This window comes from Rhodofomes roseus (assembly GCF_022264815.1).
Source record: "Rhodofomes roseus strain CIRM-BRFM 1785 chromosome Unknown C8Q71scaffold_9, whole genome shotgun sequence".
In the NCBI taxonomy this organism is placed as follows: domain Eukaryota; kingdom Fungi; phylum Basidiomycota; class Agaricomycetes; order Polyporales; family Fomitopsidaceae; genus Rhodofomes; species Rhodofomes roseus.
Window position 1 is genome coordinate 15,948 of NW_025952965.1, and position 15,584 is coordinate 31,531.

Below are 15,584 nucleotides of genomic sequence, written 5' to 3' on the forward strand. Positions count from 1 at the left end.
CTCATATCGCTTGCCGCAGGAGGTGAGATTCTAGTAGCGGCGACCGTGACGAGAGACTGATGATGTGCTGACGACTTCAAGGATCATTCTACATGCTGCTCTGGCTGGCCTACACTGATCTACGAACGCCATTCATTGAGGCAGACGGCAATATAGCGTACGATCTCGCAAATATACTTCGTAACCCGAATAGCGGTGAGTGTACAGACTTTTGTTGTTCCATATAGTACTGAACATTGCCAATCACAGAGAGCTCTGCAGGACGACTTGTCCAGAGCACCATCATACCAACGCTGGCGTTTCTCAGCCAACAATGCCCCGTCAAACTCGGTGAATTTTTCTCGACGAATTTGCTCTCAGAGCTGGCGATCTCTGCAGAGACCCTGTGCAGCGATCTGAGCACATCTGATCGTCTCTTCGACGCTCTGCCCTCAAAGTATGTTTCGGTGCATGACTCAGATACTCAATGCTGACATAAGAGAATGCAGTTCATTCCGAGCTCTTCCTCGCTCTTCCCTTGCCTGGGCCGCTTTTCAGTCACTAGCGCAGCCAGCGTTCAAGTTGACAGTGCCTCTCCTGACGACGCAGGTCACATGCGTCACTTCACTGTTTGACCCTCAGCAAGCCACCAATCGACAGTGTGTAGCGTCGTCGGACAGACAGAAGAACTCGAGATGGACGGAAATTCAAAGAGAATTCGCTAAGGACGCAGTAGAACCGTCAACTGTCGACGGGTTAAGGAGGCTGGTAAGTTGCATCCTACGTACCGCAGGGGTCGTTCTAACAGCCCTGATTCTGTGATTACGGGAAGCGTATGTCAATGGCGTACGCGTAGGGCCTGGATACATACGCATCAACCCTGGCCTCTACGAGTAGGAGACACAATACTCAGGAGTTCGGGGAGGCTGACGATTGTTCCAATAGCGACGTACTCACCGTACACTCTTGCCACGGGGACATTGTTGCCAGCATATGCAAGTCTATGGAGCAAAGCATGCGAGATCGTCTCATCGATCGCTTGGCCGATTGTTTTGAGCCCGACGCTCTGAAGGTAATTGATACCGCTCAGGAGCGCGGTGACCATGTCTTCCAGGCACTTCATTTCTCCTGGTACAACCGTCATTGCACGACTGTAAGTGCTCTATAAATCTTGGATCTTCCTCAATGACAGTTCACATACGTCTGTAGGGACACGACGCTCCGACTGACGTACCTCCTATGAACTTGAAGAGGACTGGTGGTTTGAAGACAAACTACCATCAAATGATACCGTACCCCTCCAAGGACATGGCGAACTCGACGAACGTCTCAATCTACCAGTCCGTGAAGAAAATCCTAGGTCCAGTGTTCGAGTGGCTGGATATGAAGGTGAATGAATTGCCTCGTTTGTATCTCCCACAGAGAATTTGATGCCCTTATTAGTTCAAGGCGATGATCCCGGATGTATACGAGCGACTAGACGCATACGCGTCTATACTGCCTGGCAACAACCAGGCAGTCTCTGCGCCGTTTCTGGGCTTGGTCATCAACCTCAACGTCTCAACTGCGGCTCACAGGGATAGCAAGGATGACAGCATGTGCTTAGTCCTCGCGATCGGTGATTTTGAAGGCGGAGAACTAGTCCTCTATGAACCTGGTTTGACCATTCCTTTGCGTAACGGCGACTTTGTCGTATTCCCTTCTTGTGATCTGACTCACTTCAACCTACACTTCAAGGGTCGTAGAGCCTCTATTGTACTCCATACTGACCGGGAAATGGCCAAATGGCACAATGGGCGCAACGGATGGTCTAGTAACCGTAATTTTATTTGACGTACTCTCCGACCTATTTTCCCTACAATTGTTCTTCTGTAACCCTACTGGTCCATTCATGATGTTTGCAGCAGTCGTCACAAGCTGAAATAACACGTTCAGGAAGCTGATAATGGCTTGGACTTGCTCAACGGCCTCGATGGGACTTTGCTGATTAAGCTGCGCGTGTCCCAAGTTGCTTCTATCACTGCGAAGAGGGAGGCCGCGGAACTTCGATAAGCTCGGCGGCCTTCGGGTTCAACACATCTCCGCCCTCCTAGCGTACGCTTGGCACACTCTCAGTCTTGTACACCCATCTGCCCTGCGTTGTTGCTGTTGAAAATGGCCTCACGCACCCGCTCAGCCGCTCGCCAGGAGGCCCCTGGCACCAGTAACAGCGCTCGCGCGAACACAGGCGCCACGCAGATGAACCGTGCGAATGCTGCGGAGGACAGGGGAGCTCCCTCCGACAGTGATGTTCCCGATGAGGACCTCTCTGACGCTGCCTTACACAAGAGAATCGCTGAGCTGACCAAGATGGCCGAGTTGAAGCGCAAGAGGAAGGCAACGACAAAAGCCTCGCTGGCCAAAGAACAGCGCGTGGAAAGTAAGTCGTGTATTTGTTGCAATCGAGGACTCTGATAATGTTGCATGATAGAGATCCGTAAGAGGAAGTTAGAGGCCATGGACGCTGAGCAGCGTGACACCAGCGAAGAGCCCCCCAAGCCCAAGAAGAAGAAGAAGGCTAAAAAAGCTGAAGACGACGACGTGCTTGAAGGTACGAAGAACAATGAAGGCCGATCTGACGAGGGGAGTGGCCGTGACGATGTCCAGGAGCCGATGGACGTGGAGGTCGTTGAAGAGGAGGAGGACACGACTGTCCTATCTAAGGAGAGGAGCAGAGGAAAGAAGAGCACTACGTCGGCTGTAGAGCCGTCCCAGCGTGCGTGCTACATACGCGTTCAGGAACTGACACTGAGTGCGTTCTGTAGCTCAACCCAAGCCCAAGCCCAAGCCCAAGCCCGCCTTCAAAGGGCGAAAGCAGAACTTGGATCAGGACGAAGCCGCTTTTGTCCAGATGCTCGGTGAGGGGATAGCCTTATGTATCCGTAAATGCCAATGGCATATTGTGATCCTTACAACGGTGTAGGGCACGACACTGCGCCGAAGGGCAAAGGGCAGGTCAAGACCAAGGCTGTTCAGTTGACTGAGGAACATAGCGACGACACAGGTGCGCAGCCTGCTCAGAAAACAAAGAAGAATTCGCAGCCCGCTTCTTCAAGTTCGGCGGACGCGACCAAGAAACCGGTGTCCACTGTGTCGACTCGGACAACATCTTCACCTCCCAAGGTACGGTTAGAGCCCTATGTGTTGATACCTCCATGGGTACTGTCATACACCGTTTGTTGCAGCCCATTCTCACATTGCCCTCTGTGTAGCCTCGACCTACCACGAGCACGTCTCCAGTCTCCAAGAAGGCTCAAGACAAAGATGCTGGGAAGGTGAAAGCTTCGGTGACCACGGCCAAGAAGGACATGCGTCCTAGCGGCAGCAGCAACAAGAAGCGCGACACCGAAGACTCTGACGGTACGGAAAGCGGTGAAGACGATGATGGAAGCAACGGCGACGATGAGGACGAGGAAGAGGGAGAGGAAGATGACGAGGACGAGGACGAGGACGAGGACGAGGACGAGGACGGGGACAAGGACAAGGATGGTGACGAGTTTGTTGATGATGGAGTAGAGGTACGTGGTTTATCCTTTCGAACGCTGTCCCCACTGACTGTGTAGACCGTGGCGGAGTCGAAGAGCACTGGGAAGCAACGGGTGAAGAGGCGTAGGCGCCAGACACGCGCCAAGGTGACACAGCTCCCCAGGGACATCAAGGCCCTCGTCTCTGCGGCGCAGAACTGCCTCCGTCTGCGCATTGCTCTCAAGAACGCTTGGACGTCTGAGCCATCAGTCAGCAGCGGCCGTCTTCCTGAGAGGGACGACCTCATCAAGAGTAGTCTGCAGGATGCCTATGAACTGGGCAGGGCAGGGGCTCGTGACAAGTCCATAAGGACCGCCTTCCAAGTGCTGAAGGGGAACAAGGGGAACAAGGACACTAAGGAGACTGACAAGCTGCGCAAGAATGTCTACACAGTGGTGAGCGTTTGTTTCTGTCTGTCATGAAGAGTCGCGAGTGCCTGACTTCCATTAGGTCTGGGCGGCTGCAGCGCAGTTCCGAAACGAGCTGAAGAGGAAGGCCAAAACTGTTACCTCTCAGATGTACGAGCTCGACAGCCTGTCTTCTCAGCAGAAGAGGAACCTGGCGACATGGTTGATCACCACTCACCCGACGACCGTCGTTGGTGGCTTGCGTAACATCCCTAACTTTGTCTTCGGTGGCATGACGATTGCCTTAGATGCGCGCAAGCATTTTGATGCCGAGGTGAGAGTGCGAGTTCATTGCAGAGTACACCTTAATGATCTGGGTGACAGAAGAGCGACTTTAAGCGCGGGGAGGTGTTCCTCCACCCGGCTATTTCAGAGCTGATTTACCAGCACTGGGGCCTTGGAGCTCGAGCGGACGCGAACCTGCATGCGGCCACGGAAGAGTTCAGCGAGGTGCCGAACAACCTGATCGCTGTGGTGTGCAACGCTGTGAGTCCAGACCGTCATTCGCATGGCTATCAGAGCTCAATCCACAATGGGGTCTCACGGATTCGTGACGCACAGATCGAGTCCGCCCTCATGGAGTTTGCCAAGCCAGGTGCAAAGAACTTCTTCACGAACAAGCAGTATGCTGCCAAGTACGTTCATCACATATGTCAGAACATCGAGGCTTATCTTTCTTCTTACAGATGGGACGGCGTCATGGCAATCTTGGAGTTCATGGAGGCTCAGCACAATCCGTCCTACGTGAATATGAAGCGTATTGTGTGGAAGTCCATCATGTAAGCTGTGTGCAGTTGCTTTGCAATCAATCCCTCAATGCACTGACTATCTCAGATCGCGGCTCGAAGACACGGACGATGTGGACGAGGTGGGCGTGCATACCGGTTTCCTCGATGTGGCCCTTGAGGAGCAAGATATCGTGGTTTTGGGAGGGAGCAATGCAACGCCGCATGGCTCGCCTGCTGGAAAGCCTTCGAGCACAAGGAAGGCTCCTACTGTCTCGGCAACCAAGCCATCCAGTTCGTCGAGCCCTGAGAAAGGCGGTCAGGAGGGCGACGACAACGTCATCAGTAGAGAGGGCCCTTCTGTGCGCAGCAGCCACAATGCCCAGGCAGATGATGACGTGGCTGCAGAGGACGTCAGCGAGAAGGACGGAAGTGGGGAAGATGAGATCGAGCACGACGAGGTAGACGAGAGGGAGGACAGAGCCGGGGATGCTAAGGAACGTGAAGGTACGCATGTCCGTCATCTCATCACAGAGGATGATCCATAATCTAGTGTCAAATTTCATCCTGACAAGGCGCGGCTCGTGAGGACCAAACAGGGACAGTCTGATAGAGGACTCCTGGCTACATCAGGAAAAACACTTCTAACTTCAGCAGTCTTGAATGAAGAGCACCTAATCTTATTCAATCTTTCATAACTTGTGTTCCTCAATTAAGTGCACTATGTGCATGAAGACCGCTGAAGTGAACTATAGCACCTTTGAGAAATTTGTCTTGTCCCCAAGTTGGAGGATATGCAACTTCAGTACTACAGATTAAGACGCATAAGTACACATTAGTTGGCAAATGACCTCTTAACTAATAAATATGCATGATGAGATGTCAGATTGCTCAATGTGGTCAAAGTCATATTGTCAAGGATTTGGACATATTTGGCCTGTTAAGGGTGAAAGACAGAAAAAGAACATTTAAGCATACAAAGTGAGACAAGAAGCCTGGCCTTGAGCAAATTGTGAGTCTACACAAGGTCTGCAAGGCAACAGATAGTGCCAAGAAGAAATGAGGCCAGTCTGAGAGCCCAGGGATGCACAGGGGCTGGGCTAACAGGGGGCAGCAATTGCAGATTTCTCTAAGTCCAGAAAGATAGTCAATATAGGTTATTGTGCAAGGGATCAAGCACAGGGACCTATGGCATAGTGGTCAGAAGTTTGTGCTGAGAGTGTGAGAAATTGGTGTAGCAGGTCAGGGGTTCAATTCCGGGAAATGGCAGATTATTTTGGGCAACATTTTTGCATCTGGGATGCCTGTTATGACAGCATATGCACAAACACAGCAGAATCATGAGAGAAGTTACCCCAGTAAGGATGAAAAAACATTATTCTTGCTTGGAATGAGTGTTTACTTTGGTTACTTAATGGAACTTAATTAAGACAAATGAAGAAATTGACTTACCTTAAGCACTTGTGGCACATAATGACACTTGATGACACTTATTGCTCTCCACAAGACCACTTAAGACAGAATTTTTTTTCCTGATGTACGTTGTCATGGTCTATGCTTCAAGGTAAGTTGAGCAAGGACTTGATTGTAACCGGAGGTCTGAGCTCAGTTATGGTCTGCCCCATCTAGATACCCATACTGGCCATGACGTTGCTGAGTCGCTGAACTCTGGGGAAGAATCGTGTGTTGCGCATGTTCGATGTACGATAGTGTGCCGTCTCTCGCTCTCCATCTCGCTCTGTCTCCTGCTCTCCTTCGCCATTGTCTCTGAAGTCACGTCACACATATTAACATCGTCTACGGTTGTCGGTCTACGGTTGTCGGGCGGCAGAGCTGCTTCATTGCTATGCGTTTCCAGTCGTGTATTATCAATAGTATGAATGGACGGCAGTTTATTGTGCATGATGCTGAAGAGCACCAAGGAAGCCAAAGACACCACACATTGAAGTGCAATTAAGAGAAAAAAGAACACAATGTTTGAGTGCTTAATTAGAAGGAACGAAGTAGCAATAGTGAAAGGGGGCAGAACAATAAGGGTACTTTTTTGTTCTCATTTAAGTAAACGTGTACTTAAGTAAGACAAAATAAGAAATTGACTTACCTTAAGGCTCTTGTGGCACATAGTGACACATAATGTCACTTTTGGCTCTCCACAAGACCACTGAAGACACGAACGTTTTTCCTGATGTATGTCTGTCCTACACATACTTCATATGACGCATGACACATTTGTTCTTCAGAATGTACCTACTACTACACGTTAGATTAAGTATGTTGTCCACGAGAGATACAGATAGGCATAGACTCGAGGTCAGACGGCGCCGGGATGACGACCACGGCTGAGACAGGCAAATAGTAGTAGAGGGGGAGTGGGATACGTAGCAGGCACGCACGTCTGATGTGTAGTAGTACAGAGGATGATAGATATAGTAGCTGCAGGATTGTCGTATGAGTAAGTGTAGATAGAGGTGGTATGGGCATAGAAACACTTGCCTTGGAAATGGGCCGATTCTACTGCTCCTGCCACGCGAAACAGACAAAGTTGATGACGTTCACGGCCTTGATGCGACAGGACAACTACGACATCTTGGTGATGTACCTCTCGCAGTGAGATACAAAGAAACCACTGGACACTGACTGACTTACCACTCATTGCCGAGTTCATCGACCTCACGCTCGCTGCTGGAAGTTTGCTCCTGGGCCTTCTTCGCGCCGGACTTCGATCGCGACGGACGTGACGGTCCACTCTCTGCGTTCGCTGCATCCTTCGATGATCCAGCTGCAGTCTTGGACGCCGCAGGAGTCTTTGCCTTGCTGTTGAATGACTTGACCGAGCTGATATAGAGTCTACATTAGTGTATGCAACTGGCACTTTGCGTTACTTCAGTTGGCCATTGATAGTCAGAGCCAGTCACTGGTGTAGTGAGAAGATCACCAATGGTCACATATGCTGGCCGGCGTGCAAATATGTTAGCTGAAGACTGTTTCAGTAAATCAGGGTTTTCCTGATGTCCTGCTCGAGATGAGTGAGGATATGAGAAATTCTGGACCAGACGGAACACCCCTGGCTTATGCGGCTTCGGCACGAGGGATAATGGGGAGGACTGAAAGGGACCGATGAGGTCTTCCAGTTCGCGCTGCGAAAATGGGCCCAAGTATCTCCGCTTTTGGATCTCGTCTTGAATAATACACGTGAAGGCGTCTGTGTTCTGCTCGATTGAGAGGCTGTTATTAGGGGCTCTAGTAACGTAGATGCGCGGGATCCCAATGCTGAAACCCGATCGTAGTGAAGGAACCAAAAAAGGATATTTGTCAAGAAGATCTGCCTCTCGCAACATTCTGTACCAGACGTCAGGGTGATATGGAGTGAGGGGATTATTTTTTCTGTGCAAGATTGCACGTCGACGCTCCGTGGTTTCGACCCCCGCATCCTGAACACTGGTGGATGTGCTTGGGACTGTTGGAGCGGCAACCTCCCACTCGTTGCCAGTCGAGACAGATTGTCTCTCCATCTTTGTTGATGATCTGTCCTGAGGAGTTCCTCCCGCACGAAGCTGGCTGCCCGTTCCATAGGGAGCTCGATCGACACTTCCCGATCTCTTCTGAAGGGTGCCAGCCCAAACATATGGCGCAGATCGCGAGGGCTGCACGCGATGCGCCTTTCTGAAAAAGCCCTTTTCCATTACGCGATGACGACTCGCGGTCTCGTGCGTGATGACTGTATGGTTCCGCCTCATCCTTCCGACCACTACGTCCTTGCTGTCCGGAACTACGAGCGTCTCCCCGACGCTGGTCTCTCGGCGATGGTGAACGTCGACGCCCCGACGCCTGACCCGATGAGACTCTTCCTCGCTGAGATTCGAAGCTGTCGTTCAGCCTCTGCATCTGATAGTGTTTGCACGTATATGTACAAGGGCCCAGCCCAGCGAAGACCACGACGAAGTCGGTGGGATGCCATTGCCAAACGCGATAGGACGAACCACGACGGTTCACCAGACGATCATAAGAGAGATACGACCACGCCGGTCCCGAAACAATGACCACGCCGGTCCGCAAAATAAAGACCACGCCGGTCCGCGAAAAGGAACCACGCCGGTTCAGGAAGACACACGACCACGCCGGTTCGTGAGATTAACGCCGCGCCCATTTATGAAGACATGACCACGCCGGTCAATGGGATTGAGCCACGCCGGCCACGGGGACAATGACCACGCCGGTCAATAAGAAAGGGCCACGCCGGCCAGTGTGAAAGACAACCACGCCGGTTGAGAGAAAACGCGAAACGACCACGCCGCCGTTCGCATAAGAGAGAGGAAGGGGGGGGGTAACGCAATGACCACGCCGGTCAACCCCGAGGAGAGAGAAAAGACCACGCCGGTCAGACGCCACCGCGACCACGCCGGTCAAAGCAGAAAGGGTGTCGCGAGACCCCACAGAAAACAGGGATAAGGGCGGTAAATACCCGCGAGTTGTTTGAAGCGCGGTCCCCGTGGGACGACGAGTATGTGCGCGTATTGAGCGATGTTAAAGTCGCATGAGGCATAACGATGCCGACGCGATCGAAGGTATCCCAGAGTATCGAGGGAGACGTAATGGATAGGAAGTGAAGATTATGCCTGATCAGCTAAGACTTAATGAATCGAGTGACGACGACACGCACCCGTTGAATCTGCAGCCTCGCCGACGTTGCCTGCACATCGGCTTTGCATTGCTCGTACAGCTTTGGTTCGAAAACGCCGATGTTGTAGGTCTGGTCCGAGACGTTCTTCGCGATGATTTTCTCGTGCCAGTCTGAACGAACTTCCTCCATGTAGCGCATGAGGGCTGGCTGCCCGATCGGGTCTTGGCTATCCTGGTGCCCCACGATTTGCAGGAAAAAACGGAGATATTGCTGCACGATTGCCTGTGGCCAGATTTCTGGAAGGTCCGTGATCTCCTGAATGAAGACGGGCCACGCGGTCGTCATCTCTTCAAATGGGAGGTCTGCGTCACGACGGACTCCTTTGATGGCCTTAAGAGACGACGCGGGAGTCAAGCTCAGGCCTGTGTCTCCGGAGACCAGGGTGTAGGTCTCGTTGACGACGCTCTTCGCCTGGCTCTCTGCCAACTGACGGGTTTTAGCCGTAAAATAGTCTAGCTCGACGTACGCTAGTTTCATGAGCTTTTCTCGCGCGTAATCCGCTACCCTCTGACGGAGCTGGGTCGGGGGCCTTCGAGACGGGTCCACCGTTGCGAGCTTGAGTTTCTTCTTGTCTAGCGTCTTCTGTTCCTCTGCCGCTGCCCGCTGCTCTTCTGCCCGACGCGCCTCCTCCTCTTCGCGCGTCCGCTGCTCTTCCTCTTCCGCCACTCGGCGATCTTCTACCGACTGTGCTTGCCACGCTTGCATTTGCGCGTCATGATGCACATGCCAACCGTCCCGCAAGGCCTGAACCGCCTGTTCATCCGTCATGACGCCGTTGGCCGTCATAGCCTGCCTAATCACCGCAAACGCGGCTAGTTCGTAGTTCGGGCACCGCTCACCAGTTGGGTCGGGAACGCGAATGCCATTTTGGCCGTTGGGATCCATCGGTTAGAGATGATACGACGGTACTAGGTAGTCGATGGTGAACGCAAACCGAGAAAGAGAGTCTCAAAAGCAGGTAACGCCGAACAGGTGGTCGGCTGAAGGTGGCGGCGAGACGCAAGATGTTCGAGCGCTCGCTGCCACGCGTGCATAGACTCAACTTGAAGGAAGCGCTCGTGCCTCGCGCTTCCTTCAAGCACTCAACAATCGACAGAGACACGAAGCCATGAAATGTTCGCTATAGCCAGAAGTACAGAACCCGGTGCACCTTGATTTTTGTGAGTTTCCACAGTTCCGGCGGCAGTGGTACAGGGAGCGAAGTCTTCCTCGGAGCCTTTGGAAGCCTGCAATTGGCGAGTTCGCAGCCAAAGCTTGTAACTTATAAGTGGATGATCCCGACTGCCGACAATCGCAGCCTTCGTGATACTATGTATGCAGCGCCAGTAAAGTACTACTCCCGATTTTGTCTGACAGCTCACCCATCCCGCTTCGCGGTCGCAATAAGTACGCATCTCAATCGTACGGAACCGGTCGTGGCGATATAGCGGTGAATATCCTCACGCAACGCTTGCCGATTGGTGCTAGACACGATTTCTCCCCTTACAGCATCCTCTTACGTCTTCATGTGCTTCTGCGCGCTCGATGTTCAATATCCTCTACTATAATAGGTATTTGCTACCACCCAGCGGATCGGCGCAATGGCAGCATCAATTGGTCAATCTCCGCAGGCACCATACGCTGGGGCAGCCGTCAGCACACGTCCAGGAACATTTTTCGTTGAGTTTGGGCTAAATTCGTAAAGGAGAGGGATGCAAACGAGGGGCATCGATGTGGGGAAGAGAGTCCGGACTCCAACGCCCCGCGGGGCCGACGGCGGGCTGGTTTTCCCAGCGGGGAGGGGTGATAGACGCCGTACGTAAGGACGCGAGATGACCCGTTAGCGCCCGGAACTCAGAGTGCGCCAAGCCTCAGACGCTGGATTCTCTTTCCAACCTCGACCGCCGTCCGCCCACCGAGGACGCGTCGACGACGCCCCCTTGCGCTCCGTCGCATCATGTCCACTCCTTTCGCCTTTGTATCTCTAGTAACTTCCGACCATTACCTGCCCGGCGCCCTTGCAGTCGCCGCAGCACTCCGGGACCTGCACCCGACCCCCGCCCAGGCTCCGGAGGTCGACTTCCAGACCGTGTGCCTCGTCACCCCCGAGAGTGTGGACGTATCCACCGTCAAGCTGCTCCGCCGCGCGTTCAATGTAGTTATTGGCGTCGAGCTCATAGAGCAGGAGGACGAGAAGGGTCTACAACTACTCGGTGAGTGTAACTTCCATTTCATCGAAGGGAGTGCAGGCCCGTCGCTTCAGATCTTACAGCGCGTACGGTCTGCACAGTGGCGCGTGGATGATCTCTGCCGCTGCAGAACCTGATCCGTTCAATAGCTAGGGCCCGTGACGAGGTCACCAGCCCGACGTCTCGAGAAATACTCATGCCGTACAGACGGGCATATCTTGCTTCTTCTTTGCTCATATATGCGTCATAAATATGGCTGACTGCTCTCTCACTGTGACTTCTAGGCCGCCCGGATCTCAGCCATGTGCTCACAAAATTACACGTATTTCGCCTCACGCAATACCAGAAGATAATATTCCTCGACGCAGACGTCCTTCCGATACGGCCGTTATCGCACTTGTTCAATATCCCCCATGATTTCGCAGCTGTTCCGGATGTTGGCTGGCCAGATATCTTCAACTCCGGTGTACTCGCCCTTACCCCCGGACAAGATAAATTTGACGAACTCATCCAGCTGCTCAAGACCAAGGGCAGCTGGGATGGAGGTGATCAAGGACTCCTCAATGAATGGCGGGGCGGGGACTGGCACCGCCTGAGCTTCACCTACAACACGACACCGACTGCCGCGTACACGTGAGTCTGTCGCGTCCAGCTGACCTACTATGACCTACCATCATGACACGCCTGTGCTCAGGTATGCTCCCGCTTATGAACGATTTGGTTCGCAAATATCCGCGATCCACTTCATCGGTCCTAACAAACCATGGGCAAGCTTACAGTACCGGGCTCCCGGTGTCAAGTCCTCCCAGCCGCACGACCCGAACATTCCGGCTGAGGAGAAGCGCCAGCAAGTGTACGACTTCGACTCACTCGTTGACCGCTGGTTCGATGTGTACGATAGGTATTACCGTTCGGACGCGCCCACAGCGCGCGCCGAATTTGAGGTCCGGAGGTACGCGTCCGTCTGGGACGACGGCGGGCGCGACGAAATAGGCGCGGAGCTTCCTCCAATCGCTTTCAGCGAAGCAGCTACTCCTCCCGGCGGTGCGTTGGGTTTGGAGGATCTACGGAGGATCGCCGTAGAGGGCATGAGCAACCTTGGTGCCACTGTAGCGGACACGGAACACGCCGTCCAAGAGGGCGAATACCGCTCCATGCCACTGGGAGGCCGTGTTGACTTGATGCGACCCAAGCCTGAACTGAAGCCCCAGGTCGAGCATGCATGGACCGAGGGAGCCCGTCAGCGCCGCGGTGATCGGGACCTGACGCCGACTCAAGAAGAGTACAAGCAATTGTACTCTAGTGGAGGAGGCGGTGAGGGCCCGAGGATGCACACCCTGCCGACTCCTGGTCCCAATGAGGTCCCGCCCGCTCCGTACCACCACGGCGGATCTTTGCCGCCCGCCCCGTCGTTTCCTGCCCAACACGGACAGTGGTCTGACCCACAAGGTCCTCATCAGTCTTACCAGGGTCCAAGTCGGCAGCAGCACTCGCAGCAACACTGGCAGTCGACGCCTGAGCATGAAGGAAGGCATCACCACTACCAGCACCAGCAGTCCTTCCGCCACCCACCTCCTCCCCCTCAGAACAGTAGTCCCGAGCATGAACCCATCCCGATGCCACCTGTCCACCATCGTCCTTCTCCTGGCCATTCACCCCAGAACCATTCACCTCCGTATCACCAGCACCAACATCGCCACCATCATCCACACCAACATCACCAGCCGCAGGGCCATCTTTCTCCGCCTCGTCCTCCATCACCTCCGAAGTTGTCCTGGAACGCGGCCGTCGATCCTCCTCCGAACAACCCTCCCGCAGTCAATGCATTCCCCACAGACACGTACTTTCCTAACGTATGGGATCAATCGCCGTCTCGGCAGCACGACGCTGCCCACCAAGCCTTCTCACCGTCCGTCCCCTATGTTCCTGCACCGCACTCGGATGCGTTCTTCCGCCCTCCGCCACCTGCCCATATCCCGGAGCAACTGGTGCGCCAGGGTCAGTACTCAAACGTCTTTGGACATGCGCCGCCCGTAGGGCCTGGGTCTCCTCCTGCTCAGCCCGTCCCCGACCCTGCGAAAGTGCAGGCGGTCTTCCCCTGGGAGCAGAAACCGCAGCATGTTCCGAAACGTGTCTTCCCTGCTGCGGATGCGCCTCCGCCTACCGCGAAGTACATTGAGGAAGAGGGGATGACGCCATCTACACAGCCTCAGGAGGGAGCGCAGGGTCATGAACAGGCGCAGGATTGGTCGGACGCGGAGGGTGGGTCCCCGCAACCTCAGGGACAGGACCCGACTCGCCCTGCGTTGCACATCGAAGCGCCATCGCCACCGACGATTGGGCTGCCGGGACACTTCGCATATGCGAATGCGTGGGACACGGTGCCAAGCATACAGAAGTACGCGTCCAAGCTTGTGAGGCCGCACCATCAGCCTCCCTTCCAGCATGTGCCGTACCAGAACACCAGCTCGCCACGCCGTCGGTCTGCGCAGTGGGTGGATGACCAAGGCCACAGACGCTGGGAGAAGGAACGGGAGCGTGTCGTGCAGGCGCGCCACGACGCGAGCAGCATGGATGGTGATGACGAGGATGACGGTGACGATGACGATGAATGGGACGGCCAGGGCACGAAAGACGGCACTCACGGGGGCGGCAGCCATTCTGGAGGCCGCTCGAGGTCTGGCAGCACTGCATCTGTTACAGCTACGAAGGGGAAGAAGTATCGCGGACGTGGGGTGCAGACGACTTCTGTGGAGACTCGCCACCAGGCTGTCCAGGTCAAGATCCGCTCACCATCCACGGACGTCGATGGCCCGAGGCTCAGGGATCCCAAGCAGCCACCCCCGACGTCGAAGCTTGCCCCGGAGAAGACGAAGCGCGACATGGCGTCCAGTCCGATCTTGGCAAAGAGCCGCTTGCTGCCTCCGCCTACCTTGTTACCACCTGCGCCGGTGCCTGACTTTGCGACGGACCCCGACCAGATGGGGCAGGCGACTCCGGGGCTCACGCAGTCCCTCAGACAGACGGCGCCGTTCCCGTCTACTGCGTCGCCAACTGGGCTGCGGTCCCCGCAGATCCTGGGGTCTCCTCGTACATACTCGCCGCCCAAGGTCACGAGTCCACCAAAGGCACCGTCCCCATCAAAGATGAGTCCGCCGAAGGTACCCTCGCCCCAGCGTGTCACCAGCCCTCCAAGGGTTCTCGCTCTGCCCAAGGTGTCGACGCCACCTATGTCTGGTACTGCTAGTCCCGCCAGGGTGCCTTCCACTCCGAAGGGCGCGTCGCCCCGTAGGCTATCGTCTACGCAACAGCAGCAGCTCATAGCGACTCGCAAATTATCGTTTGGCAGTTCGCCGCCGAGCAAGCCTGTCTCGCCAAAGGTTGCGCCTATTCTGACGTCGACCCCGCCGCCAAGCACGCCGTCTCCTAAGCTCCTCCGATTGTCTCCGCCGTTCGGGCCTCCGATGTCCCGCTCAGTATCGAACGAGACGAATCTGACGTCGTCGCCTTCCACGCAAGGTGTGCCCTTGACACCTGACAGTGCGACTGCGGCGCCGCCTTCGCGCAAGGGCGGTCGAGTTTGGGACCCCGCGCGTGGCGTGGACGTGTTCAAGCGCAGCTCGGAGGAAGTCCTTGCGCGCTTCCTGCGCATGGGCTCCTTCGAAGACGACGAACGCCGTCAGAGCCAAGTTCAACAGCAAGAGTAGAGGTAGAGATAGAGGCCCGTTCGCCATGAAGGTCATTCGTGTTTATGTTTTTTTTCTCGCAAAAGCGTCATGTTCGTCTGTCTTTATTCCGATTCTGTTTTCTTTGCACTTTCAACGTCTCTCCGCCCCTCAGATCTCTCTGTCTGTCTCCTTTTCCGTGCACTTCCCGAGCCTCTCTGCAATGTTCGCCTGCCTTTCCTTTCCTGCACTCGCCAGTGACTGCCGCAATTTCTCTTTATTGATGCACTCTGCGATACCAGGTGTTTTCATACCCTCTCGCGTGTTGTCTGGTATGCTCATGTGTGTACTACGTCCTTTGTTCCTATCGACTCGCTCTACGTAGACATGTAGCA

General features: G+C 54.5%; 2 protein-coding genes across 2 annotated transcripts; one reads left to right on the plus strand and one right to left on the minus strand.

The window, feature by feature from the left end:
• Positions 1 to 9,299: 9,299 nt before the first annotated feature.
• On the minus strand, positions 9,300 to 10,349 carry C8Q71DRAFT_906996 (uncharacterized protein; the record flags this gene model as incomplete). Its single annotated transcript, XM_047928939.1, has 1 exon — positions 9,300 to 10,349. The coding sequence occupies exon 1, from the start codon at positions 10,239 to 10,241 to the stop codon at positions 9,300 to 9,302; it is 942 nt and encodes a 313-aa protein (XP_047779094.1). The 5' UTR covers positions 10,242 to 10,349.
• A 943-nt stretch (positions 10,350 to 11,292) lies between these two features.
• C8Q71DRAFT_707559 (glycogenin) lies at positions 11,293 to 15,231 on the plus strand (the record flags this gene model as incomplete). The annotated part of the gene is made up of 5 exons (XM_047920569.1): positions 11,293 to 11,548; positions 11,809 to 12,157; positions 12,219 to 13,750; positions 13,844 to 14,721; positions 14,800 to 15,231. 5 exons carry the CDS (start codon positions 11,293 to 11,295, stop codon positions 15,229 to 15,231), a joined length of 3,447 nt encoding a protein of 1,148 aa, XP_047779095.1.
• Between the last annotated feature and the right edge of the window lie 353 nt (positions 15,232 to 15,584).